Consider the following 26288-nt stretch of genomic DNA (forward strand, 5'->3'; position numbering starts at 1 on the left):
AAATCAAATGAAGTACTTAAATGTATGAGCATCTATGGCTTGCTGCCAAACAATGAAATGCGAAGTGCTTCTTTCAATAACCTGTGGTTTTTTTTTTGATGAGTTTATTCCTTCAAGACTGAAGATACCTTTAATGCTGTTTAACTTATTTCATTAATTTCTTGAGCTGAATGACTACCCAATAGATAACTTTTTTATAAGATTCTATTTAATATTGTATTGAAATCTTTGCTGTACATCAGTGGGTATGGTTGTATATCTTGTAGCATGCCAATTTGTTTGTAAATCTGTAGAAAGAAAGAAACCTCCTTTGGCACCCTCAAAGGATACATCACATGCAGCATGTAAAACAAAATATTACCATAAGTTAATAAAATATAATTCAAAATGCATGTTGTGCGCAGGTAAACAGCTTGCTGTTCTAGTGACAGAACCTTGGTGGTGGCAGGGTAATACATTAGTCATAGCCTGAGGGAAGAAGCTGATACCCTGTCTGGCCATCCTAGTCCTGATGGTAGAGGGCCAAAGATATTGTGGAATGGATGGTTCAGATCTTCAACAATGCTTCAGGCCCTTCATCTACAACACTCCCTCCCCTCTCACTGCTCCCCATCTATAATTTCTTTGGCCCTTCAACTTTTTGACCACACCCTGACCCAGATCTGTTACTACAGCCATATATCTTTCCTTGGAACGTGTCTCCACCACCAACATAGTCCAGTTGGCTTCAGGATTCGCTTTCCATACTCCATAATGTACTGGTTAAGCACAGGAGTACATTCAGTCAGAGACTCATTCCACCGAGATGCAACACTGAGCATCATAGGAAGTCATTCCTGCCTGTGGCCATCAAACTTTGCAACTCCTCCCTTAGAGTGTCAGACACCCTGAGCCAATTGGCTGGTCCTGGACTTATTTCCACTTGGCATAATTTACTTATTATTACTTAATTATTTATGGTTTTATATTGCTATATTTCTACACTATCCTTGGTTGGTGCGACTGTAACAAAACCCAATTTCCCTTGGGATCAATCAAGTATGTCTGTCTGTCTGTTGAGCTTCTCAATTTAGATCTTCTGAGGATCCCAGGTACTCACATTTAATTGACTCTGCCTCCTGTTGTTTCCCCCGTCGAGCTCTAAGGGTGACACTCTCCGCCATGAGGAGGTACCTGGAGTCCCTATCACAGTCTATTCCATGCCTCTGGGACACTTTCTTCGCCGTTTGTAATAGACCTGTTCGTTATTTCATCCTCCGTCGGATCCATGTGTGCAATCGCCGTTTCTTTGACTTTGTCATGTTAAGCAAGGATCACAAGATCTTTCATCTGCAGACCCCAGAGCCTGCTGGCTCCGCCACTAGCAGGCATGAACTTCAGATCACGGCTCCCGCCGTCGATCTCAGCTGCCCCAGCAACCCAGGGCATATTCAAAACCTGGACTCCAGCGCCATCAGTGCAGGTTCCAATGACCATGAACACCTTCAAAGCAATTGCACAGCCTCCAACTGCGACTCCAGCCTTGAACTCCAGGCGGGGTCTTTGCATGCTACGATTGCGACTCCTGTCTTCCCTTCCCCCACCACCACTCTGCACTCTCCTCTCCCTCAGATCCCATCGTCAGCTCCTGGGCCCGCAGAGGCTCCATCTTCCTCCCATACCAATTCTCCCCTCTCCACTGACACTATCAGCCTTCCTCCCCCCTCTGATCCCAGCTCTCATCCGTGCTGGGTCTTTACCATCCCCTCCGACCTTCAACTCTCTGATGCAGAGCGCTCTGTCCTCAACAAGGGCCTTACCTTTGTACCCCTGCGCCCACACCTCAGCGAGTTCTGCGTGCACCATGACGCTGAACTCTTCTTCTGCCGGCTCCGTCTTTGAACCTACTTCTTAGGCAAGGACTCTCCCACCCCCACCAATGACCTCTCCTCCTGTCTTCAACTCTCCTCCTCTTCATGGACACCCTGTTCTGGTCTTTTGCCTGCTCTGGATCTCTTTATTGCTAATTGCCGACGGGACATCAACCATCTCGACTTCACCACACCTTGTTCCAATTCCAACCTCACTCCTTTCGAACGCTCTGCTCTCCACTCCCTCCACACCAATCCCAACCTTACTACAAAACCCGCTGATAAGAGGGGTGCTGTTGTAGTCTGGCGTACTGACTTCTACCTGGCCGAGGCACAGCAACAACTCGCTGATACCTCCTCTTATTTACCCCTCGATCATGACCCTACCAAGGAGCACCAGGCCATTGTCTCCCACACCATCACCAACCTTATCAGCTCTGGGGATCTCCCATCCACTGCCACCAACCTCATAGTTCCCACACCCCACACTTCCCATTTCTATCTCCTACCCAAGATCCACAAACCTGCTTGACCCATTGTCTCAGCTTGCTCCTGCCCCACCGAACTCATTTCTGCATACCTCGACATTGTTTTAACCCCCCTTGTTCAATCACTTCCCACCTATGTTTGTGACACTTCTCATGCTTTGAATTTTTTCACTGGTTTTAAGTTCCCTGTCCCCAGCACCTTATTTTCACCATGGACGTCCAGTCCCTATATATCTCCATCCCCCACCAGGAAGGTCTCAAAGCTCTCCGCTTCTTTTTGGATTCCAGACCTTACCAGTTCCCCTCTACCACCACTCTCCTCTGTCTAGCGGAATTACTTACTCTCAATAATTTCTCCTTTGGCACCTCCCATTTCCTCCAAAGCAAAGGTGTAGCTGTGGGCACCTGTATGGGTCACAGCTATGCCTGCCTTTTTGTTGGCTTTGTGGAACGGTCCATGTGCCAAGCCTCTACGGGTATCCGCCCCCCCACTTTTCCTTCGTTACATCGACGACTGCATTGGCGCTGCCCCCTGCATGCATGCTGAGCTTGTTGACTTCATTAACTTTGTCTCCAACTTTCACTCTGCCCTCAAATTTACCTGGTCCATTTCCGACACCTCCCTCCCCTTTCTTGCTCTTTCTGTCTCCATCTAATATAAGCCTATGGACTCTCACAGCTACCTGGACTATTCCTCTTCCCACCCTGTCTCTTGCAAAAATGCCATCCCCTTCTCGCAATTCCTCTGTCTCCGCTGCATCTGCTCTCAGGATGAGGCTTTTCATTCCAGGACGAAGGAGATGTCTTCCTTTTTTAAAGAAAGGGGCTTCCCTTCCTCCACCATCAACTCTGCTCTCAAACGCATCTCTCCCATTTCACGCACATCTGCTCTCACCCCATCCTCCCGCCACCCTTCTCGGGATAGGGTCCCCCTTGTCCTCACCTACACCGGCTGGGAGACCCCACCAGCCTCTGGGTCCAACATATAATTCTCAGAAACTAACGCCACTCCAACGGGATCCCACTACCAAGCACATCTTTCCCTCCCCCCTTCCTGCTTTTCGCAGGGATCGCTCCCTATGCGACTCCCTTGACCATTCGTCCCCCCCCAACCCTTCCCACCGATCTCCCTCCTGGCACTCATCCTTGTAAGTGGAACAAGTGCTACACCTGCCCTTACACTTCCTCCCTCACCACCATTCAGGGCCCCAGACAGTCCTTCCAGGTGAGGCGACACTTCACCTGTGAGTTGGCTGGTGTGGTATACTGCGTCCGGTGCTCCCGGTGTGGTCTTTTATATATTGGTGAGACCCGACGCGACTGGGAGACCGTTTCACTGAACACCTATGCTCTGTCCGCCAGAGAAAGCAGGATCTCCCGGTGGCCACACATTTTAATTCCACGTTCCATTCACATTCTGATATGTCTATCCATGGTCTCCTCTACTGTCAAGATGAAGCCACCCTCAGGTTGGAGGAACACCTTATATTCCGCCTGGGTAGCCTTCAACCCGATGGCATGAACACTGATTTCTCTAACTTCCGTTAATGTCCCTCCTCCCCTTCTTACCCCATCCCTTATTTGTCTGTCTCTCTCTTCTATCTATCTATCTATCTATCTATCTATCTATCTATCTATCTATCTATCTATCTATCTATCTATCTATCTATCTATCTATCTATCTATCTATCTATCTATCTATCTATCTATCTATCTATCTATCTATCTATCTATCTATCCTTTCTCTCTCCCCCCCCTTTCTCTCTCTGCCCCTCTCACAATCACTCCTTGCCTGCTCTCCATCTCCCTCTGGTGCTCCCCTCCCCCTTTCTTTCTCCTTAGGCCTCCTGTCCCATGATCCTTTCCCTTCTCCAGCTCTGTATCCCTTTTGCCAATCAACTTTCCAGCTCTTAGCTTCATCCCTCCCCCTCCTGTCTTCTGCTATCATTTCGCATTTCCCCCTCCCCTCCCACTTTCAAATCTCTTACTATCTTTTCTTTCAGTTAGTCCTGATGAAGGGTCTCTGCCCAAAACGTTGACTGTACTTCTTCCTATAGATGCTGCCTGGCCTGCTACGTTCCACCAGCATTCTGTGTGGGTAACCTCCTTTAATCTCATTTTCTTATTTTTTTAAATCATTTTATTAATCCTTCACTTTGGGTAATGCTTTGCATTGTGATTTTTTTCTCCTCCACTTTCTCTCCATAATCTGTGCTGCACCTGGCTGCTACCAATTTCCATTAGAATTCTCTTTTTGTCGTTTGGAATTCTAAGCTGCTCTCTGGGGACTTGTGCACACTTTAGTTGCTTTCTAGCTCTAAGCTATTGAACATATGTGTTTTCAAGGCTGGACCAATTTTTACTTTTGGTTACAAAAATACAATACAATTTTATTAAAATCTGAAAACGATTATTGTCTAGAGCTGAATTCAAATAGAACTGTAAAATGTTATTGTGATAGCTCTTAAGGAATAGAAGCATGTGCAGGTGATTTTGGATTTTAATTTCTTCTCTACGATTCAGAAAATCATTGCTGATCTTTAACCTTGGCAACACTTTCATGCAACAATCTAATTTCTCTCGACCCCCTTCTAAAGACTTTATTTATTTGATAATTTTAACCAAAAACATTAACCTTTTTATCTTTTATCAAAAGTTGAATAGTAAGGAACTAAAATGCTGAAATAGCATGCTGATAAGCAGCATTTGAGAATCTGAAAAGGCATTGACCTGTAACGTTAACCCTGTTTCAGTCTTCACAAGCATTCCGGACCTGTGGAGTATTTCCAGTATTTTCTGTCTTTACATTCTTCACGAGTTTAACAGAGGAATTTCCAAAGTTATTGCTTTTTATTTCAATTAACATTTGCACTCCATGTTAAAACAAGGTACTGATAAAATTTCCAAATACAATAAGATAAATCTGAAAATAATCAATATATCTTTAAGATGAATTTGTGGATTAGCACAATGAAGTAAACAAATGGATGCAGCGGAGTATCTGTAACAAACCACTTTTGCACTTGTTGTCAATGACTTAAGGTGAAACTAGATTACTGTCCCATGACAAATTTTCTATACGTTGCACACTTATCTTGGCATCAATTTTTCAGCTGACTTTTGCTACCAGATGACAATTCATTATCTGCATGATCTACATAATCCTTTATTAACGCTATGGATAACTCTGGGAATTTGTATGTGTTTGTATTTCTCAACATAATTTTCTGATAGTTATCTTGCTAAACTTTGGAGCCAATAGGTAGAACCTTGCAGTGCTGATTGGCTGAAATTGTTTGCATGGAAAGGAGTGTCTGCTAAATGGAAGGCCTTCAAGGATGTTATGTCAAGAGTTCAGGGCCTGCATGTTTCTGTTAAGGTGAAGAGCAAGGATGGCGGGGGAACACTGGTTGATGAAACGTACTGAGGCTCTGCTGAAGAGAAGCAGCGAGTCATCTGTTGTACATAAGCAATTGGAAACTAACTAGTTTCTCTTGATAACTACAAGAAATGTAAGGGTGTACTTGAGAGAAAAGTTAGGGGGCAGAAAGAGGATATGAGAAGAATCTAGCAGGTAAGGTGAAGCAAAATCCCAAGAGATTATATGTTAAGAGTAAATGGGTAGCTTGGGAGAGAATGGTCTCTTTCAAGACATGGCCATCTGTATGTAAAACCAAAAGAAATGAGTAAGATTTTTAATTAATTTTTCTTCTCAGCTTTTACTGAGGAGAAAATTATGGAAGTTAAGGAAATGAGTGATGTTGTCTTGGACCACATACAATTTAACAGGGGGGAGGGATTGATGGCTTTAAAGTGCATTAAGGTAGGTAAATCCTCTGGGCCTCATCTGGTGCATCCTTGGACCTTGTAGGAAGCTCGAGAAGAAATTGTGGGGACCTTTGCAGAGATTCTTATTTCGTCTCTGATCACAGGTGAGGTTCAGAAAGACTGGAGAGTGGCTAATGTGGTACCGTTATTTAAAAGGGTAGCAAAAACAAGCCAGAAAACTACAGGTTTGTGAATCTACATCAGTGGTGGGTAAATTGCTGGAGGGGATTTTGAGGGAAAGGATCTACCAATGTTTGGATAAACAGTCCAGTTTGGGACATTCAGCATGCTTTTTACATGGGAAGTTGTGTCTGATAAATCTGTTGGAGTTCTTAAAGGAGGTAATGAAGAGGATAGATAAAGGTAGGATAATGTTGTCTGTATGGACTTAAGTAAGATCTTTGACAAAGATCCACGTGGCAGGCTAGTCTAGAAGCTTAGATCACATGGGATCCAAGGGGAGATAGCAGATTGGATTCAAAATTGGCTCAGTGGTAGGAAGCAGACGGTGATGGCTGAGGTTTCTTTCTTGGATTGTGAGCGTGTTTGTGGTGTGCTACAAAGATCAGGTCTATTATGTTTTTCAAAAGTACCAGCACATCCTCTTTCTTAAAGTTGACGTGTTCCAGCATATTAGCCTGTTCTACACTGTTTTCACATACATCCACACCCTCTCACTGGTAAATACTGAAGCAAAGGACCTCCCCTACCTACTCCAACTCCAGGCACTTGATTACTCTTTTATCCCTGATTGGTCCTACCCTCTTCCTACACTATGTGTAGAATGTCTTGGGGTTTTCCTTAATCTGACTCACCAAGGCCTTCTCGTGAACTTCTAGCTCTCCTAAATCTCTTCTTAAGCTTCTTCCTTTTGATTAGATATTCCACATCTGTTATCAACCATGATTCGTTCATCCAACCATCCTTTCCCTGCTACAATGGAACAGACTTATCCAGAAAACCATGCAAGTGCTCCCTAAATAACATCCACATTTCTGTTGTACAATTGTTCCCAATTTATGCCTCCAAGTGCCTGCCTAATAGCATCATAATTCACCTTTGAAGTTGAAATCACCCATGACAATAACCCTCTTATTTTGCATCTTTCCAAAATCTGCCTCCTGATCCTGTCTCTGTTGCATTGGGGAGGGGTGTATAGCAAATGCCCTGATAGGGTGCTTGCTTCTTTCCGTTTTCTGACTTTCACCCCCACTGATCCCTCCACGACATCCTCCTTTTCTGCAGCTGTGCAACTATCCTTGATTAGCAATGCTACTTCCCTCCCTGTCCCTTTTGAAACATCTAAATCCTGGATCATCCAGCAGCCATTCCTATCCTTGTGACAGCATTCTTTAATTAAGGTGAAAGTTTTAAGACATATACTGTAAGCTTCCAGCTTTACATAATATTTATTGGAGAAACTTTATACTTAATTATATGTGCTTATGAACAGCCCCAAAGGATTTTTTTTGAAGTAACATGCTTCATATGCACTTCCCCCTTCATATTACAGAATTATAGAAAATAGTGTCTGTGTATCTGTGTTTACAAACCTCATAATGTTAAATAATGCTTGAAATAAAAATAACATTCACAACAACCTCAAATAATAAATGGGTTCTGTTTTTGCAGGTGTTCATGAATCGATTTTTCCTTTTGTAAGAAAATCAATAAAAGTTATTCAATATGGTCAACATACCTTCACAATATTGTAATGAATGGCATCGAAAGTGCATAAGAACAATTACAAAAAGTGGTGAGGGAGAGAGAGGGAGGAAACTAATTCTGCTTTGTGTATGTACATGTGTAGGACTTTTGGATTTAATAATTAGGAACTCATTTACATGTAGGTGTGTCCGTAAGTCAGGGCATTAGTAACCAGGGGATGGCTTATATTGGGAACCCCAATGGAAGTTAGGTTAAGAGCTCATATACAAGGCACATAGAAGCTCATTTTTGGCAGTCTAAAACATTCTTTAAAAATGTTTTCTTTTACTGTGTTTTGGGAATATCTACTTTTTCATTGTTCATTGAAGCTCTAACAGTGTGTTGAAATGGAGAATTGCCCATAGGAATTTTTTTTCATTTCCTGCTTAAACAATGACATTCTTCAGGTGCATATGTTATATTTACAGGTCATTAATGGAACTGTAATAAACTAATTTATCCATGTATTTCTGCTAGCAATGAGTTACATCATTCATAAAAAAGGTGAAATAAAAGGTACATGGCACTTAATAAGAGTAAGATAATTCTAGTGCTGTTGAACTATCTCAGCCTGAAATATTGACTGTTGACTTATTTCCATAGATGCTGCTTGACCTGCTGAGTTCCTCCACCATTTTGTGTGTGCGTTGCTTCGCAAATTGTAACATTAGTTGATTTTAACTATTGAATTGAAAACAAATCACACTTAAAAAAAATCCTTCCTCTTTGCCATGATTTCAAAGTCCTTTTTTTAATAGGGATTGGATTAACATGCAAAAGTGTTTAGTTACAAAAGGTCTCAAGAAGAACCTATTTCCAATTTTCCAATGAAAGTGGACACTGCACTTTATGCCTGGATTAAATTGAAATTCTTATGCTATAGTTTTGTATTTACAATGTTCACTTTGTCATACAGATCAGCTAGGTATGCCACATCTCCATTAAGGCATTCAATTTTGTTTCCCAAGCTCTTGTTGACTTTGTGCAAAAGTTTAACCACAATATCAAAAAGATCAGAGAAATGTTTTAAGCAGCAGCCTTTTGACAGCCAATGCACTTCATTGTGAAGAAGCAAGTGTTCAAACTCTTCATTGTTATATTGGCATAGCTGGCAAAATATTCTGCTATTTAATGAATGAGCCTTAATTTTGTTGATAACAGATATTACAAGAGGCATGCTTTAAAAAACAAGTCGCTCACTGAGGCTTTTGGTTGTGAGGTGTTGACAATGAATTACACAATGGATTGCAAACAGACTTGGAATGTCTTTTTTCATAAATGCCACTGAACCAGCATGGCTCCATCTGTTGCACAAACAATCATGTTCCTAACCTGAATACTTTTATCCTCAGTATACATTTTGAGCTTGTCAGATTGTGGATTGTTCTGGATAGTGTGGAGGGCTGTCAGAGGTTGCAGTGGGACATTGATAGGATGCAAAACTGGTCTGAGAAGTGGCAGAAGGTGTTCAACCCAAATAAGTGTGAAGTGGTTCATTTTGGTAGGTCAAATATGATGGCAGAATATAGCATTAATGGTAAGATTCTTGGCAGTGTGGAGGATCAGAGGGATCTTGGGGTCCGAGTCAGTAGGACACTCAAAGCAGCTGTGCAGGTTGACTTTGTGGTTAAGAAGGCATATGGTGCATTGGCCTTCATCAATCGTAGAATTGAATTTAGGAGCCGAGAGTTACAGCTATATAGGACCCTGGTCAGACCCCACTGGAATACTGTGCTCAGTTCTGGCCGCCTCACTACAGGAAGGATGTGGAAACCATAGAAAGGGTGCAGAGGAGATTTACAAGGATGTTGCCTGGATTGGGGAGCATGCCTTATGAGAATAGGTTGAGTGAACTGGGCCTTTTCTCCTTGGAGCAACGGAGGATGAGAGGTGACGTGATAGAGGTGTACAAGATAATGAGAGGCATTGATCGTGTGGATAGTCAGAGGCTTTTTCCCAAGGTTGAAATGGCTAGCACGAGAGGGCATAGTTTTAAGGTGCTTGGAAATAGGTACAGAGGAGATGTCAGGGGTAAGTTTTTTACGCAGAGTGGTGAGTGCATGGAATGGGCTGCCAGCGGCAGTGGTGGAGGCAGAAACGATAGGGTCTTTTAAAAGAGTCTCCTAGATAGGTACATGAAGCTTAGAAAAATGGAGGGCTATGGGTAAGCCTAGGTAGTTCTAAGGTAAGGATATGTTCGGCACAGCTTTGTGGGCCGAACGGCCTGTATTGTGCTGTAGGTTTTCTATGTTTCTCTGTTGCTAGATTGATTCTCTATTGATATTTGTTTTTAACTTTTTACAAAAGAGAATCCTTCATAAACTTTTCCATTTTTGATAAACCATACATTTGTTATTAGCAGTGCCTCATTGTTTCACACAGCTGCTTCACAGTTTTTTGTAACTCCGTGCATAGTTGATACTCAATGTCTTGACTCATTGCGTCAATATGCCGAGCTACAGAGTTACAGTGCCTATAAAACATATTCACCCCCTCCCCTTGGCAGTTTTCATGTTTTGTTGTTTTACAACATTGAATCACAGTGGATTTAATTTGGCTTTTTTTTTACAAAAAAAGACTTTCGTATCAAAGTGGAAACAGTGGCAGTACGGGATACACTTTTTCCGGATCTCTGTTCCTTCTACATATATACAGTGTATGCAGTGCTGTTCCAGTCTTGAACATTGCATTTTATTGTTTTGAGCAAACGAGAAGGACAGAACACTTGAGCGATTATTTTTTAAGCCTCCCAGAATTTCAAAACTTCACTACTTGGTAGGCAACTGCTCTCAAGTAGAGAAAAATGCAAGCAAAGCATGTCATTTCATTTCTTGTTTCCTAGGTATTCCAGTTTATGAACTACATGTTTATTTTTTTCCTGTTTACCAAGTGAGCTTAATTCTTCATATCTGAATTGTCTTGTTGAAGTTAAATTCTTGTCCCAAATAAAGCAGAATTCACTTTCCACGCATCTGGTTTCAACTTGGCAAATGTTGATTTTGTTCTGGATATTATTAAATTGTGCCTCCAAGCTAACAATTTAGTCATGAAAACTCTAAAGGGACAATTGTAGCAACTTTGGATTACTCCAGTCATTGTTACGGGTAGTTAATTAGGGCATATTAGCTTAACTAAGTCATGAAGATCCAAGAATTGTTCCCTGCCATTTAAATGTGTATTGGAGTCCAATAGTTAAGCCAATTAGGTTGCTTAGTGACATATTAATGTTAAAATGAATGTTCGCTGTATGTGATTTCATTTCCCATCTGCATAGATTGAAAATAATTTTATTGTTAGCCTTCATGTAGTTTATAAGCCAGAGAAAAGGTACTGCATTGAAAAACTTTAATTTGAAACTTTATGCTGGTGAGTTAAATCTTTCAATTTCTTACGATCTGTTTTGCTTTTTTTTTCTCATTTATTACATTTACAGCCAGCCATTCAATTTAATTCTTATTTTCCTAAATTAAGGGGAAGAAAGGCACATATTTTTTTCCTTCCCTCTGCTACTTTCCTCATCTGTAATTTCTTCATAGGGCCTTGTGATGAAAATAATGTGTAATTGCAATTTGTTCTTTATCTGTTCCTTTGTGGAGATGTTACCTTGATGCTTTTCAGGGTGTATGTTTGAATTGGAAAAAATCATAATACAGCTGATGATTTGAGAAATATTTCCCTCCCAGCACCACCACACCAAATGGCTCTGTTCTTTTATAGGAGCTAGCAATTACTGCCTGTATCTCCTCACCTGTAAAGTGAACCACTGCGGCCTTTCTGGTGAAGGTGCTCACAACATGTTATTAGGGCAAAAGTTCCAACATTTGGATAAGAAAGCAGGTTATTTCCAAGTCAGGGTAGTATGTGATCTTCATGTGATGGACATGGTCCTAAGGTAGGTATTTGCTGCCATGGTTACTCAGGAGAGTAACCACATTGTCAAGATATGAAATGGATCAGTCCACATTAAACATAAAAGTAAGTTTATTATTAAAGCATGTATATGTTATCATATCGATCTTGATTCATTTTCTTGCAGACATTGACAGGAAATACAAAAGAAATACACAAAAAAAACAGATAAATACTGACAAAGAATGTGCAAGAAAAGGACAAACTGTGCAAATAAAAAAATAATACTGAGAACAAGAGTTGTAAAGAATCCTTGTCAGTGAGCCTGTGGGTGATAGAATCAGCCCAGAGTAGTGGTGATTGAAGTTATCCATGCTGGTTCAGGAGCCTGATGGTTTCAGGGTAATAACTGTTCCTAAACATGATGGCGTGGGATCTGGGGCTCTTGTATGTCCTGCCTGATGGAAGTAGCAAGAAGAGGGCCTGGTCTGCATATTGGGAGTCTGGTTGATGCTTTCATGTGGTAGTACTCCATGTAAGTGTACACATTGGTGAGGTGAAGGGTGGGGGGGGGGGGGGAGCATTTTGCCTGTGATGGACTGGGTAATATCCACCACTTCCTGTAGTCTTTTCCATTCCAGGCCATTGGTCTTTCTATACCGGGTGATGATGCAACAAGTTAGGGTACTCACCACTAAGCATCTATAGAAGTTTGTCAAAGTTTTTGGTGACATGCGGAATCTACGCAAACTTTGAAGAAAGTAGAGGTGCTGTCGGGACTTCTTTGTGTTGACACTTAGTGCTTGTTCCAGGGCAGATCCTCAGATATGTTCATGCCAAGGAATTTAAAGCTGCTTTAAAATGCAATACATTTATTCAGATTTACTTGACGTCAATTCAGATTTGTATGTCATTGCTTTGGTGAAAACTGCACATTATATGAAAAAATTATTTTAAGCTACCTTTAAATTTAAAAACATTTCTGTTCAGTGGATAGTTCTGTGGGCAAAGAGTACTGAATTTGCTCTAGCTGTTAGTAGCAATGGCATATCTACAGTACCTTGATTTGTAAATGTTTCACGGTTAATTACTAGTTGTTTCAGAGTACATGGTAAACAATTCTTATTACTACAATGCTTAACTTGTTCTCCACTTTCCAAAGGTATTAATTTTTCTTCATTCTCAGTGTCCTAATTATTAAAACAGCAACACCTTTGTCTCAATAACCAGTCCAACTAATCTGTGAATCCATTTTTGATGACATTAGCACTGCAGTCTTGATCATGTATCCATTCAAATATTTAATACACTCATACAAAAGCTCCCTCATCAAAGTATAGTAAAATTGCATTAGAGTGAAGCTCATGCCGTTATGAAAAGTTATATATACTATGTTTACATACTATGAAATTCAGTAATGGCTCAAACATGTTACGTACTAGCATGTAGATAGCTAGGAATTTTGTGCTGCTTTCAATTACCATTATTCAAAAAATTGCAATATTTCTGCACAGCATTAAAATGTTATCACTATGGCATTGATAATGGCTGTAATAACATTTGTTCATAATTCACACATTAACAGATTGTAATATTATTTTCCAGGAAAAACATAAACAGCAGTTAGAAGATCTTAGAAAAGCTGGCAACGATGCTCTTAGCATTATCATTGAAGAATTTAAGGTTGGTATTCTTCAGGCTGAATTGAAATAAATTGAAACACAAGAAAGACTGCAGATGCTGGAATGGAGCAACATACAGAAAATGCTCGAGTAACTCTAGTCAGGCAGCAGCTGTGGAGGGAAATGAAATTATTGCTAACAACATCTTTTACAAACCTACTGATTCCAACAACTCGATTACACCCCTTGCCACCCTGTCATTTGCAAGGATGCTATTCCCATCACTCAGCTCCCCTGTTGTCACTGCATTTGTTTTCTTGATGAGCCTTTCCTATCCAGGACATCTCAGATGTCCTTTTCAGAAAATGGGGTTTCCCTTTCACTGTTATCAATGTAGCTCTTACCCGCATTTCTTCCATTTTCTGGACAACCAGCCTCATCCCATCCTTTACCGGCATAATAAGGACAGGATTCCCCTTGTTCTCATCTACCACTGTGGAAGCCTCTGAATCCAAAATATCATTCTCCACAACTTCACATATTTCCAGTGGGATCCCACCACCAGGCACATCTTTTCTTTCCCTCCCTTCTCTGCAACTCCTTTAGCTTGTTCTGCTCTCACCTCCATGATCTCCCTCCTGGTACTTAACCCTGCAACCTTCCTAAAAGTTAGACTTTGCTTTACACCACCATCATTTAGGGCCCTAACCAGTCCTTCCGGGTGAGGCAGCACTTCATGTGCAAATCCATTGGTGTAATTTTTTCCCCATCTAGGAGGCTCCTAGTGGGGCCTCCTCTACGTAGGTGAGACCTGACACAGATTCGGGAATCGCTTCATTGAGCACCACTGGACCATCTCCAATATTTTTTTTTACATAAGGGGCTCAAAACTCCTCTCAATACTCTCAAGTATGGTTTGACTAATGCCATATAAAGGGTTAGCATTACATTCTTGTTTTTATATTCTAGTCCTCTCAAAATGAATGCTAACAAATGATTGCATTTGTCTTCCTTACTGATGACTCAAGCTGCAAGCTAAACTTTAGGGAATCCTGCACGGGGATTCCCATGTCCCTTTGCACCTCTGATTTCTGAATTTGCTCCTGTTTAGAAAATAGTCTACGCCTTAATTCCTCCTATCAAATTGCATGACCATATGCTTTCCTACACTATATTCTATCTGCCAGTTCTTTGCCCATTCTTCCATTCTGTCTTAGTCCTTCTGCAGACTCCCTGCTTCCTAAACCATACGTGCCCTTCCACCTATCTTTGTATTTTCCAGAAACTTGGCCTCCCTTCCTCCTTAAAGAGTGAAATGACTTTTGCAATTTTACAGTCCCACAGAACCATTCCGGAATCCATGATTCCTGGAAAATCACTACCAATGCCTCCACAACCTCTTCAGCTACTTCTTTCAGAATGTTGGGCGTATTTTATCTGGCCCAGGTGACTTACCTACCTTCAGACTTTTCAGCTTCCTAAGTACCTTCTCCATCATCGTAGCAACAACACTCACTCCAGCCCCCTGACACTCTTGAATTTCTGAAACAACAGTAGTATCTTTTACAGTGAAGACTGGCACAAAATACTTAAGTTAATCCGCCATTTCTTTGCTCCCCCATTATTACGTCTAGCATAATTTTCTAGTGGTCTGATATCCACTCTAGTCTCTCTTTTACTCTTTATATATCTGAAAAAAACTGCCTTCCTCTTTTATATTACCTTCATATTTCATCTTTCCGCTCAATTACAAATCTAAAGATTAGTTTAGAATATTTTCCTTGATTCAATTCTGTCCACGACCTCAGGCATTATTTCCAGCATTTGTTTGTGTTTAATACGGTTTTCATAAGTACCCCATCTGGTGGTGTATCTGAGTATCAATTTAATTGTCTACTTACGATTAAAATCAATGCCAAACATTGGTTTTTGAATGTTTTCATAAGGTTAACTTAAAAAAAAATTCAGTCAAGAATCCTTACAGTGTATTGATCTTTTTTGCTTATATGTAACTCTCTTTGGGATAGTTGTTTGGTATTAAGTTCATTACCTGACAGTGTACAAATTAATAGAGAATAAATGGATATTAATATTTGCAGCATTCTACTGTATTTAAGTAAAATGATCGATACTGTACTCTACAGATCACTAATATATATTGCAAAAGAAGTAATAGTTACTAAATCAAAGACAACATACATGTAATTTAATACCATGATATAATGTAATTTAACTGATTTTTCTGAATTAGAAACAGAATCAGATTTAATATCACTGGTATATGTCATGAAATGTGTTGTTTTACAGCAGCAGTACATTGCAATACTTAATAATAAAATCTAAATTATACAATACGAAGTATATATAAAAATATAAATAAAAAAGTAGTGAAAAAAGAGAGGAAAAATATTGAGGTAGTATTGATGATTCATTGTCCATTCATAAATCTGATGACAGAGTGGAAGAAGGTGTTCCTAAGTGTGTCTGTTTAGGCTCCTGTACCACATTCTTTGTGGTTGCAATGGAAGAGGGCATGTCCTGAGTGTTGGGGATCCTTAATGATCAATTATGCCTTTTTGAGGCATCACCTTTGGAAGGTGTTCTGGACGCTAGGAAAGCTAGTGCCCATGATGGAGCTGGCTGAGCTTACAACTTTCTGCTGCTATTTCTGATCCTGTGCAATGGCCCCTCCACACTGGATGGTGATGCAACCAGTTAGAATGTTCTGCATGATACATTTGTAGAAATTTGCGAGTGTCTTTGGGAACGTATCAAGTCTCCTCAAGCTCTTAATGACATATAGCTGTTGTCTTGCCGCCTTTGTAATTGTGTCAGTCTGTTGGGTCCAGAATAGATCTTCAGAGATTTGACACCAGGAACTTAAAGCTGTTCACCTTTTCCACCGCTAATCCCTCAATGAGGGCTGGTGAATGTTCCTTTGACTTCCCCTTCCTGAAATCTACAATCAATATCTTGATCTTATTGACGTTGACTTCAAAGTTGTTGTGGTGATACCACTCAACCAGTTGATCTATCTTGCTCCTGTACACCGCTTCATCACCATCTGAAACTTTTGTCAACAGTAGTTGTTGTGGATGTAGAAGAAAACAGAACAGTGGGCTAAGCATGGTTCCTTCAGGTGTGTTAGTGTTGATCGTCAGCTAGGAGGAGATGTTATTTCCAGACTGCACAGACTATACTCTCCTGGTGGGGAAGTCAAGATTCCAGTTGCAGAGGGAGGTACAGAAGCCCAGGTTTTAGAGCTTGTTGATTAGAACTGAATAAAGAGCAGCCTGATGTAGGAATTACTGTTGTCCAGGTGATTCAAGGCTGAGTGAAGAATCAGTGAGATTGCATCCACTGTAGACCTATTGATGCGATAGGCAAACCGCAGTGGGTCCAGGTCCTTGCTTCAGCAGGAGTTGAGTCTAGCTGTGACAAACCTCTCAAAGTCCTTAATCACAGTAGATGTGAGTGCCACTGGATGATGGGTGCTGAGGCAATTCACCCTGCTCTTCTTGGGCACTGGTATGATTGATGCCCTTTTGAAGCAGGTGTGAACCTCTGACTGCAGCAGTGAGAGACTGAAGATGTCCTTGAACACTCTTGCCAGTTGGTTGGCGCAGGCTTTCAGAGTCCTACCAGGTACACCAACAGGGCCTGATACCTTGTGAGGGTTCACCCTCATGAAAGATGTTCGGGTGTCAGTTTCTGAGATGGAGATCACAGAGTCACAAGGTGCTGCAAGACTTGTACAGATGTAATCCTATTTTCTCATTCAAAGCATCCATAAAAGGTATTGAGATCATCTGGGAGTTTTTTTCCCTTCAGGAGTGAATGTGGCTACTGCTGCCTATTACAGAAATTAATAAAAGTAAATATTACCTATATGTATATATGGATTTAGATTTAAGGATAGAATTTTAATACCTTAATTAACTGTTTTCAGGCATTGATTTAAAACAAACTTTCTCTATGTTACATTAATAAAAACTGCATATTTCGAAGTTTCCATACTTGGTTGATAACTCTTAAAGAAGCAATTTTATGAACCCTATCAGTTCATGGAACAGGGTGATTGAAAAACACTCTTCCTGAAGACATGGAATTATTGAGCTTTGGTTGATTTGCTGATTAATATCATTTTTATTTTCTTTTTATGGATCTGATATATGACTCTGAGATACCATAAATGACATTACATCTCATTTTGAGCCATTCTGTACCTTCTACTTTGAAATCTGATCAAGTTCATATATCCTCCAATAACTTCAGCAACTCACTTCAACAATAGTTCACTGATTTGTCTTTATTGTTATTTTCACAGTTATGACATTATATCTTGTCTTGAAAGCTCAATATCTAGCAACTATGCTGTTTGGGAAGTGGATTCAAGATTTCAGCTACACTGTTATGTCAAAACATGTTATTTGAGTTCTCTCCTTAAACAATAGGGCTTTGATTTTAAATCCCTTCGATGGGTCGAGTCTCATTGATATAGGAGGCCACACCTGGAGCACCGGATGCAGTATATGACCCCAACAGACTCGCAGGTGAAGTGTTATGACCCCAACAGGCTCACAGATGAAGTCTTCCCAATGTAGATTGGGAGACCGTTTTGCCAAGCGCCTACGCTCCATCTGCCAGAAGAAGTGAGATCTCCCAGTGGCTACACATTTTAATTCCATTTCTCATTCTCATTCTGTTACGTCAATCCATGGCCTCCTCTACATTCATGATGAGGTTACACTCAGGTTGGAGGAACAACACCTTATACTCTGTCTGGGTTGCTTCCAACTTGATGGCATGAGCATAGATTTCTCAAATTTCCTGTACTGCCCTCTCCCCGTTTCTCCTTCACCATTCACTATTCCCCATCCCCTCTTCCCTCTCACTTTATCTCCTTGCCTACCTGATGCACCATCAATAACTCTCTGAGACGTGAAGGCGAGATATCGGCTTTTATTGACTGGAAGAAAGAACAAGCAGTAGTTGACCACCATACTACATCCTGGAGACTGAGGGCCGGGCTCAGGCCTCATTCGCCTTTATACCGGGGTCTGTGGGAGGAGCCACGGTCAGTGGGAGTGGCCACAGGAGCAGTCAGCAGGGGGCGTGTCCAGACAGGTATATGTAGTTCACCACGCTACCTATTACCTCCCTCTGGTGCTCCTTCCCCCTTTTCTTTCTTCCATGGTCTTCTTTCACTCCTATTAGATTCCCCCTCAAGCCCTGTATCTCTTTCATTAATCAACTTCCCAACTTTTTACGTCACCCTTCTCCCTCTTTTTAAATCTACTTCTCATCTTTTTTTCTTCAGTCCTGATGAAGGGATTTGGCCTGAAATGCTGCTATAAATGCTGCCTGGCCTGCTGAGTTCCTGCAGCATCTTGTGTGTGTTGCTTTGGATTTCCAGCATCTGCAGGTTTTCTCTTGATCTGATTAGTCCTTTCAAGCAGTTGGACCAGAATCCCAGGAATGCAAATTCTGTATACATCCTGTTTTTACCACATTTTTTAAAGAAGTTTTAAAGTAAAAGCTATTGGTTGGGACTGGATACTTGTAAACAGAACTAAATATGATTTGTCAGGTTACACGTTAAATTTGTATCTGCATAATATTATAAGTTAAGAGGTTATATTTTAAACTTGGTTAACTTCCTGTCTTCAGTTAGAATAGGAAAAATGTATAAAAAATTAACATTGTTGGACATTTTATTGTGCCTAAACAATTATCCTTGCAAAGCACAGCTAGAGTTGGAGTTTGATGACATTTCATTGCTGCAGTCAAGGTACAGTATGTGTCAACAAATGCTATTCTTTTGCATTTTAGAAGTTCATTTTTGTTCAATAACACAAGAGGTTCTGTAGATGTTGGAAATCCAGAGCAACACAAACAACATGCTGGATGAACGGTCTTGGCCCGAAATGTCTGCTGTTTATTTACTTGCATAGATGGTACCTGACCTGTTGAGTTCCTCCAGCATTTTGTCTGTGTTGCTCTCCTTTTTGTTCAGAGCTTTTTAAATGTGAAGTTGTTTTAGAAGAAGCATGGTTCCCTTATTGTTGCTCATCTCTGGTTATACATTGTTTTGAGGGAGATTTCTGATATCTTGACACAGTGGTTATGAGGGACCCTGGAACTTGTGGAATGGTAGGTTTTAATACTTGGAAGTATTACCACATTGAGGGAATGTTCGATATAATGGTGTGATCTTTCTAGAGTCTTTTAGGATTTGGAATTGGAGGAAAATTGGGCGCCATGGTAGCATAGCAGTTTGTGCAGTGCTATTACAGTTTAGGTCATCAGAATTCAAATTTCAGTTCTGATGTCCTCTATAAGGAATTTCTTCCCTGTGACTGCCTGGATTTCCTTTAGGTGTACTGGTTTCCTCCCTATATCCAAAGACATACCAGTTAGTAGATTAATTGGTCACTGTAAATTGTCCTGTGATTAGGCTAAGGTTAAATAGGTGAGTTGAGGTTGCTGCAGGGCTAATTAATTGCATATTGGAGAATTATTAGGAGAGATTGTCTGAGAAAATGTCTGATTATCATTGCAGGTTTTCTAGGAATCTAACCGTGTTTCAGGAGCAACCTATAAGCCAAACTATCTGTGAGAATGCCATAGTCTCTTTGGATACATTAATTTGACAAAGAGCAGCTTCTCTAAGTCTATTAATAGCTTATTTTGATTTTGAAGGTTATTTTCCATCACCATCCACCAAATTTAATTTGTAAAGATACATTTCTAACTTAACCCATTAAGCACACATTCCTCTTTTTACAATCAGTCTCAGAGTGTGCAATTTCCTGAAATGTACATCTGGCATGTACTAAAATTCCAGTTTTATAGACAGTTACTGAATTGGATAACTTGTATTATCTTAATAAACGTTTCTATATATAAAAATTGGATCTTTAATTACCAATCTCTTTTGCATGTTTTAGGCTTTTGTGTTCTTTGTTAGTTGAGATAAGCTTTGTTAATTGTAATAGAACTGAAGAAGAATGTAAAGATTAGTGCAATTTAATTTTTTTGACATTTCTTCAATACATTTCCAGAATTGCTGTTCTGTCCCAAAGGCTAAAAAAAAGAAAGAACACAATGTACATGGCCCTGGCATGTCAGAAGAGCTAAACAGCCAATTAAGTACTTTTGATGTGTAGTTACTATAATATAGCATATGCAACAGCCAAACTGAACGCGCAGTCCCGCAAAAAAATACTAAAGAATTAATAACCAAATAATTTGGCCAATGTAGTGCTAGGTTTTATTGACAATACTGCAGTTAGCCCTGCAAGCGCCAGCAAGTTCTGGAAATGCAGATGGCTCCAACTTGCTGGCAGATTTTTCCTAGTTACGCTGAGAAATTCGCTCTTGTGTCTTGCAGCAGGCTAACTCATTCCTCTTGAATGTTGAATTTGCAGCTGTGAGGAAGAAAGTTGCATTGTAATTGTAATTTTAAAAAATAACATTTGTTTCGATGTATCAATTTTGAAGGTTTTTAGATGTTTCAAACTCAAGATATGTTCAGAAGCACTGGAAAATCTGACCGTTTTAGCAGATGACAAAGTTATGGATATATTAAGACGTACAAACAAGCTGGATGAACTCAGCAGGTCGGGCAGCATCCGTTGAAAGAAGCAGGCAATGTTTCGGGTTGAGACCCTTCATCAGTGTACTTTGTGTAAAGTTGTGGCCATAGCTTTGCTCTCAGAGTTTATCAGAAGAGTGCTGACAGCAGCACTTGTCATAGCCTAGTTATATATTTGATTCATACTGCACAAGATCCTGATGCCATGCAGCGATTTGCCTTGTGGCTCCTTGTGAGCAAGAATATATTTTCATGTAGATGAGGAAATCCATCCTAATTGATGTAGTTTAGCTATTTTTGTAGACTCTGACACTGGCCCAAATCAGTAAGCTACTGTTTAATAATTAGTACTGAAATTAATAATTAATAATTAGTACTGGAAATTATTGGCCACAAATACACTGCACATTCTCAAGAGTTAATACCATGGTCTCTTGAACATATAAGTGCTGTACAAAAGCCTTATGCACCCTAGGTTTTTTGTATGGTTTCAGATATCATGGCCACCACAGAGCCCTGATCTCAACATCATTTAGGCTGTCTGGGATTACCTGGAGACACAGAAGCAAGTGAGACAGCCAAAGTCTGCAGAAGAACTGTGGCAAGTTCTCTAGAATGCTTGGAACAACCTACCAGCCAATTTTTTAAAATAAAGCTGCACAACAGTGAACCTAAGAGAATTAAAAGCAAAGGGTGTTTGTTTACTGCTCTTTATAGTAACATTTTTGATATTTAGAAATTTTTTATTTTATTCTTTTTGAAAGCATATTAGCTTTACAGAATTATTTTACATGTGCCTAGGACTTTTACACAGTACTGTACCTGAGAGGACATAAAGGCCTTTGTTTAATGCCTCAAAGTGACAATACTTTGGTCAATGTAAAGCTCCCTCAGTACTGCATTATGCAGTACTGAATAATGTGCTGAAATCTCTTGGAAATGGATCTATAACCTTTGGATTCAAAGGTGTGAGTGCTGTTAGGTTGTGAAGGCAAATTTTCTTGGTTAAGAAAATAAATGTAAGAACCCTTTGTGCTTGAATACATGCTCAATGATTTCAGATCTTTTTCATGACTTGTTCAAGTTCAGTTTATTGTTTGGTCAGAGGGTTTCTTGATTGGTCATGGTGTGAAGGGAAATGGGAAGAAAGCAGGAGATTGTGAATGAGAGGGAAAATGGATCAGCCATGATGAGATGGCAGAGCAGATGCAATAGCCAAATCTACTATATTTTATGGTCTTATTGTCATTTAGCCGATTACATGTATACTGCCAAAAAAAACAATGGTTCTCAGGACCAAGGTGCACAACACAGTACAAATAACTCACATACATAACACATTAATATCACCACAGATAAATTGACAAATAATAAGGCACATTTTACGGCATATGTTTAAAAATAAACAGTATAGCGCAACTGTTGCTTCATACGTGATGAGACCTAGGTGGTGGCAGGGAGTTCAGTAGTCTCACAGCCTGGAGGAACGAAGCTGTCTCCTATCCTAACAATTCTTGTCCTAATGCTATGGTACCTCCTGCCTGGTGGTAGAGGATCAAAGAAATTGTTGGATGTATAGGAGGGACCTTGTTAAGGGCTTTGCATTTGCAGTGCTCCGGGTAAGTATTTCTGATGGGTGGAAGAGAGACCCCGATGATCCTCTGAGCAGTCCATGCAATCCTGTGAAAGGACTTGCAGTCAGATGCCTTGTAATTCCTGTACCAGCTTGATGGTGTTCCTGTATAAATTGGTTCAAATGGGGGTGGGTTGATAGGGAAACCTGTGAATGATTATCTGAAGTATTGCACTGTTTTCATATGTATGTAATAACATTTACGTGTTAAAATCAGCTGACAAGTAAATAATGGTGGCTCTGACATTCTTTTCAAAATGATAGTGGTAAATTAAATGTAATGTGGATTTATACTAAGCAAGTGAAGCATTGAAGGAAGTAACAAACAGGCTTTAGATGTCTGAGCAACGGGATCAACATACATAAAACAGCGCATCCTAATGCCTTCACCATTGTTTTGAGAGATTCCAACCAGGCCAGTCTGAAAAAATCGCTGAGCAATTACCATCAACAGATCGCTACAGGAAATAACACCCTGGACCATTGCGACACCACAATCAAGAATGCCTACTATGCTATTCCATTTCCTCACTTCGGGAAGTCTGATCACCTGGCTGTACTTCTACTCCCTGAGTATAGGCAGAGACTGAAGACTGCAGCACCAGTAGAGAGGACCAAGAAGGTATAGACAAGGAAAGCACTGCTTTGAATCGGTGGATTCAAGGATTCATCTTTGAACCTGGATGAGTATGCTGAAGTTGTTACTGACTTCATTAAAATCTGTGTGGATGAGTGTGTGCCTATAAAGACTTACTGTAGATTCCCAATCCAAAAGCCGTGGATGAACCAGGAGGTACGTCATCTGCTGAAGGCTGGATCTGTGGCATTCAAGTCTGGCGACCCAGGCCTGTACCAGAAAACCAGGTATGATTTGTGGAGGGCCATTTCAAGGGCAAAGAGACAATTTCGAATGAGGTTGGAGACGACATCGGATGCAGCTCTGGCAGGGTTTGTAAGACACTACATCCTACAAAGCAAAACCCAATAGCATGAATGGCAGCGATTCTTCACTACCAGATGAACTCAATGTCTTCTATGCCCACTTTGAAAGGGGGAGCACATCTACAGCTGTGAAGATCCCTGCTGCACCTGATGACCCTGTGATCTCTGTCTCAGAGGCTGAAGTTAGACTGTCTTTAAAGAGAGTGATCCCTCACAAGGCAGAAGGTCCTGATGGAGTACCTGGTAAGGCACTGAAAACCTGTGCTGACCAACTAGCGGGAGTATTCAAGGACATTTTCAACCTCTCACTGCTACGGGCAGAAGTTCCCACTTGCTTCAAAAAGGCAACAATTATTCCAGTGCCTAAGAAGAATAGAACATAGAATAGTACAGCACAGTACAGGCCCTTCGGCCCACGATGTTGTGCCGACCCTCAAACCCTGCCTCCCGTATAACCCCCCACCTTAAATTCTTCCATATACCTGTCTAGTAGTCTCTTAAACTTCACTAGTGTATCTGCCTCCACCACTGATTCAGGCAGTGCATTCCACGCACCAACCACTCTCTGAGTGAAAAACCTTCCTCTAATATCCCCCTTGAACTTCCCTCCACTTACCTTAAAGCCATGTCCTCTTGTACTGAGCCCTGGGGAAGAGGGCTGGCTGTCCACTCTGTCTATTCCTCTTAATATCTTGTACACCTCTATCATGTCTCCTCTCATCCTCCTCCTCTCCCAAAGAGTAAAGCCCTAGCTCCCTTAATCTCTGATCATAATCCATACTCTGTAAACCAGGCAGCATCCTGGTAAATCTCCTCTGTACCCTTTCCAATGCTTCCACATCCTTCCTATACTGAGGCGACCAGAACTGGACACAGTACGCCAAGTGTGGCCTAACTAGAGTTTTATAGAGCTGCATCATTACATCGCGTCTCTTAAACTCTATCCCTCAACTTATGAAAGCTAACACCCCATGAGCTTTCTTAACTACCCTATCTACCTGTGAGGCAACTTTCAGGGATCTGTGAATAAAGTGAGCTGTCTTAATGACTATGGCCCGGTAGCACTCACATTGACAGTGATGAAATGCTTTGAGAGGTTGGTCATGACTAAACTGAACTCCTGTCTCAACAAGGACCTGGACCCATTGCAATTTGCCTATTGCCACAATAGGTCAATGGCAGACACAGTCTCAGTAGCTCTCCACATGGCTTTAAACCACCTGGACAACACAAACACCTATGTCAGGATGCTGTTCATCGACTATAGCTCAGCATTTAATACCGTCATTCCCACAATCCTGATTGAAAAGTTGCAGAACCTGGGCCTCTGTACCTCCTTCTGCAATTGCATCCTTGACTTCCTAACTGGAAGTGGATTAGTGATAACATACCCTCCTTGCTGATGATCAACACATGTGCACCTTGGGTGTGTGGTGACGAGTGGGTGTACAGGAGTGGGATAGGTCAGTTAGTGGTGTGGTGCCACAGCAACAACCTGGCACTTAACATCAGTAAGATGAAAGAGCTGATTGTGAACTTCAGGAAGGGTAAGATGAAGGAACACATACCAATCTTCACAGAGTGATCAAAGGTGGGGAGAGTGAGAAGTTTCAAGTTCCTGGGTGTCAAGATCGCTGGGGATCCAGCTTGGTCCCAACATATTGATATAGTTATAAAGAGGGCAAGACAGCAGCTATACTTTATTAGGAGTTTGAAGACAGTAGACAATAGGTGCAGAAGTAGACCATTCGGCCCTTCGAGCCTGCACCGCCATTCTGAGATCGTGGCTGGTCATCTACTATCAATACCCGGTTCCTGCCTTGTCCCCATATCCCTTGATTCCCCTATCCATAAGATACCTATCTAGCTCCTTCTTGAAAGCATCCAGAGAATTGGCCTCCACTGCCTTCCGAGGCAGTGCATTCCAGACCCCCACAACTCTCTGGGAGAAGAAGTTTTTCCTTAACTCTGTCCTAAATGACCTACCCCTTATTCTCAAACCATGCCCTCTGGTACTGGATTTGACATGTCAATAAATGCACTCAAAGACTTCTATAGTTGTACCGTGGAGAGCATTCTGACAGGCTGCATCACTACCTGGTATGGAGGGGCTACTGCACAGGAGAGAAAGAAGCTGCAGAGGGTTGTAAATCTAGTCTGCTCCATCTTGGTACTAGCCTACAAAGTACCCAGGACATCTTCAAGGAGCGGTGTCTCAGAAAGGCAGTGTCCATTATTAAGGACCTCCAGCACCCAGGGCATGCCCTTTTCTCACTATTACCGTCAGGTGGGAGGTACAGATACCTGAAGGTACATACTCAGTGATTCAGGAATAGCTTCTTCCTGTCTGCCATCCAATTCCTAAATGGACTTTGAATCCTTGGACACTACCTCACTTTTTTTAATATACAGTTTTGTTTTGCACATTTTTTAACCTATTCAATCTGTATATGTATACTGTAATTGATTTACTTATTATTATTAATTTTATTCATTTTCTCTTCTATATTATGTAGTGCATTGAACTGCTGCTGCTAAGTTAACAAATTTCACGTCACATGCCGGTGTTAATAAACCTGATTCTGATTCTGAAACAATCAAAATATTTCATTTTGACTGATTGTATCTGCCAGTTCTGGTATATAATCATCTTTGGGCTTGCATGTGCTTCACAATTTTCATTGCAGACCAAATGTGTGCCTATTTGGTTACAACCTCCCTGGATGGTTTTGGTCAAGATGGCGCTGAGCTGTGATGTCCATCAAAGTTGTG

General features: G+C 41.0%; 1 protein-coding gene across 1 annotated transcript in view; it reads left to right on the forward strand.

The window, feature by feature from the left end:
• The window catches only part of LOC140734847 (coiled-coil domain-containing protein 91-like), a 173289-nt gene that overhangs the window by 72189 nt on the left and 74812 nt on the right, over window positions 1-26288 (forward strand). The window contains exon 8 of the mRNA XM_073059432.1: window positions 13328-13405. Coding sequence (XP_072915533.1) covers window positions 13328-13405 — 78 coding nt within the window. The remainder of the gene's footprint in view (window positions 1-13327; window positions 13406-26288) is intronic.

This window comes from Hemitrygon akajei, chromosome 10, assembly GCF_048418815.1.
Source record: "Hemitrygon akajei chromosome 10, sHemAka1.3, whole genome shotgun sequence".
NCBI lineage: Eukaryota > Metazoa > Chordata > Chondrichthyes > Myliobatiformes > Dasyatidae > Hemitrygon > Hemitrygon akajei.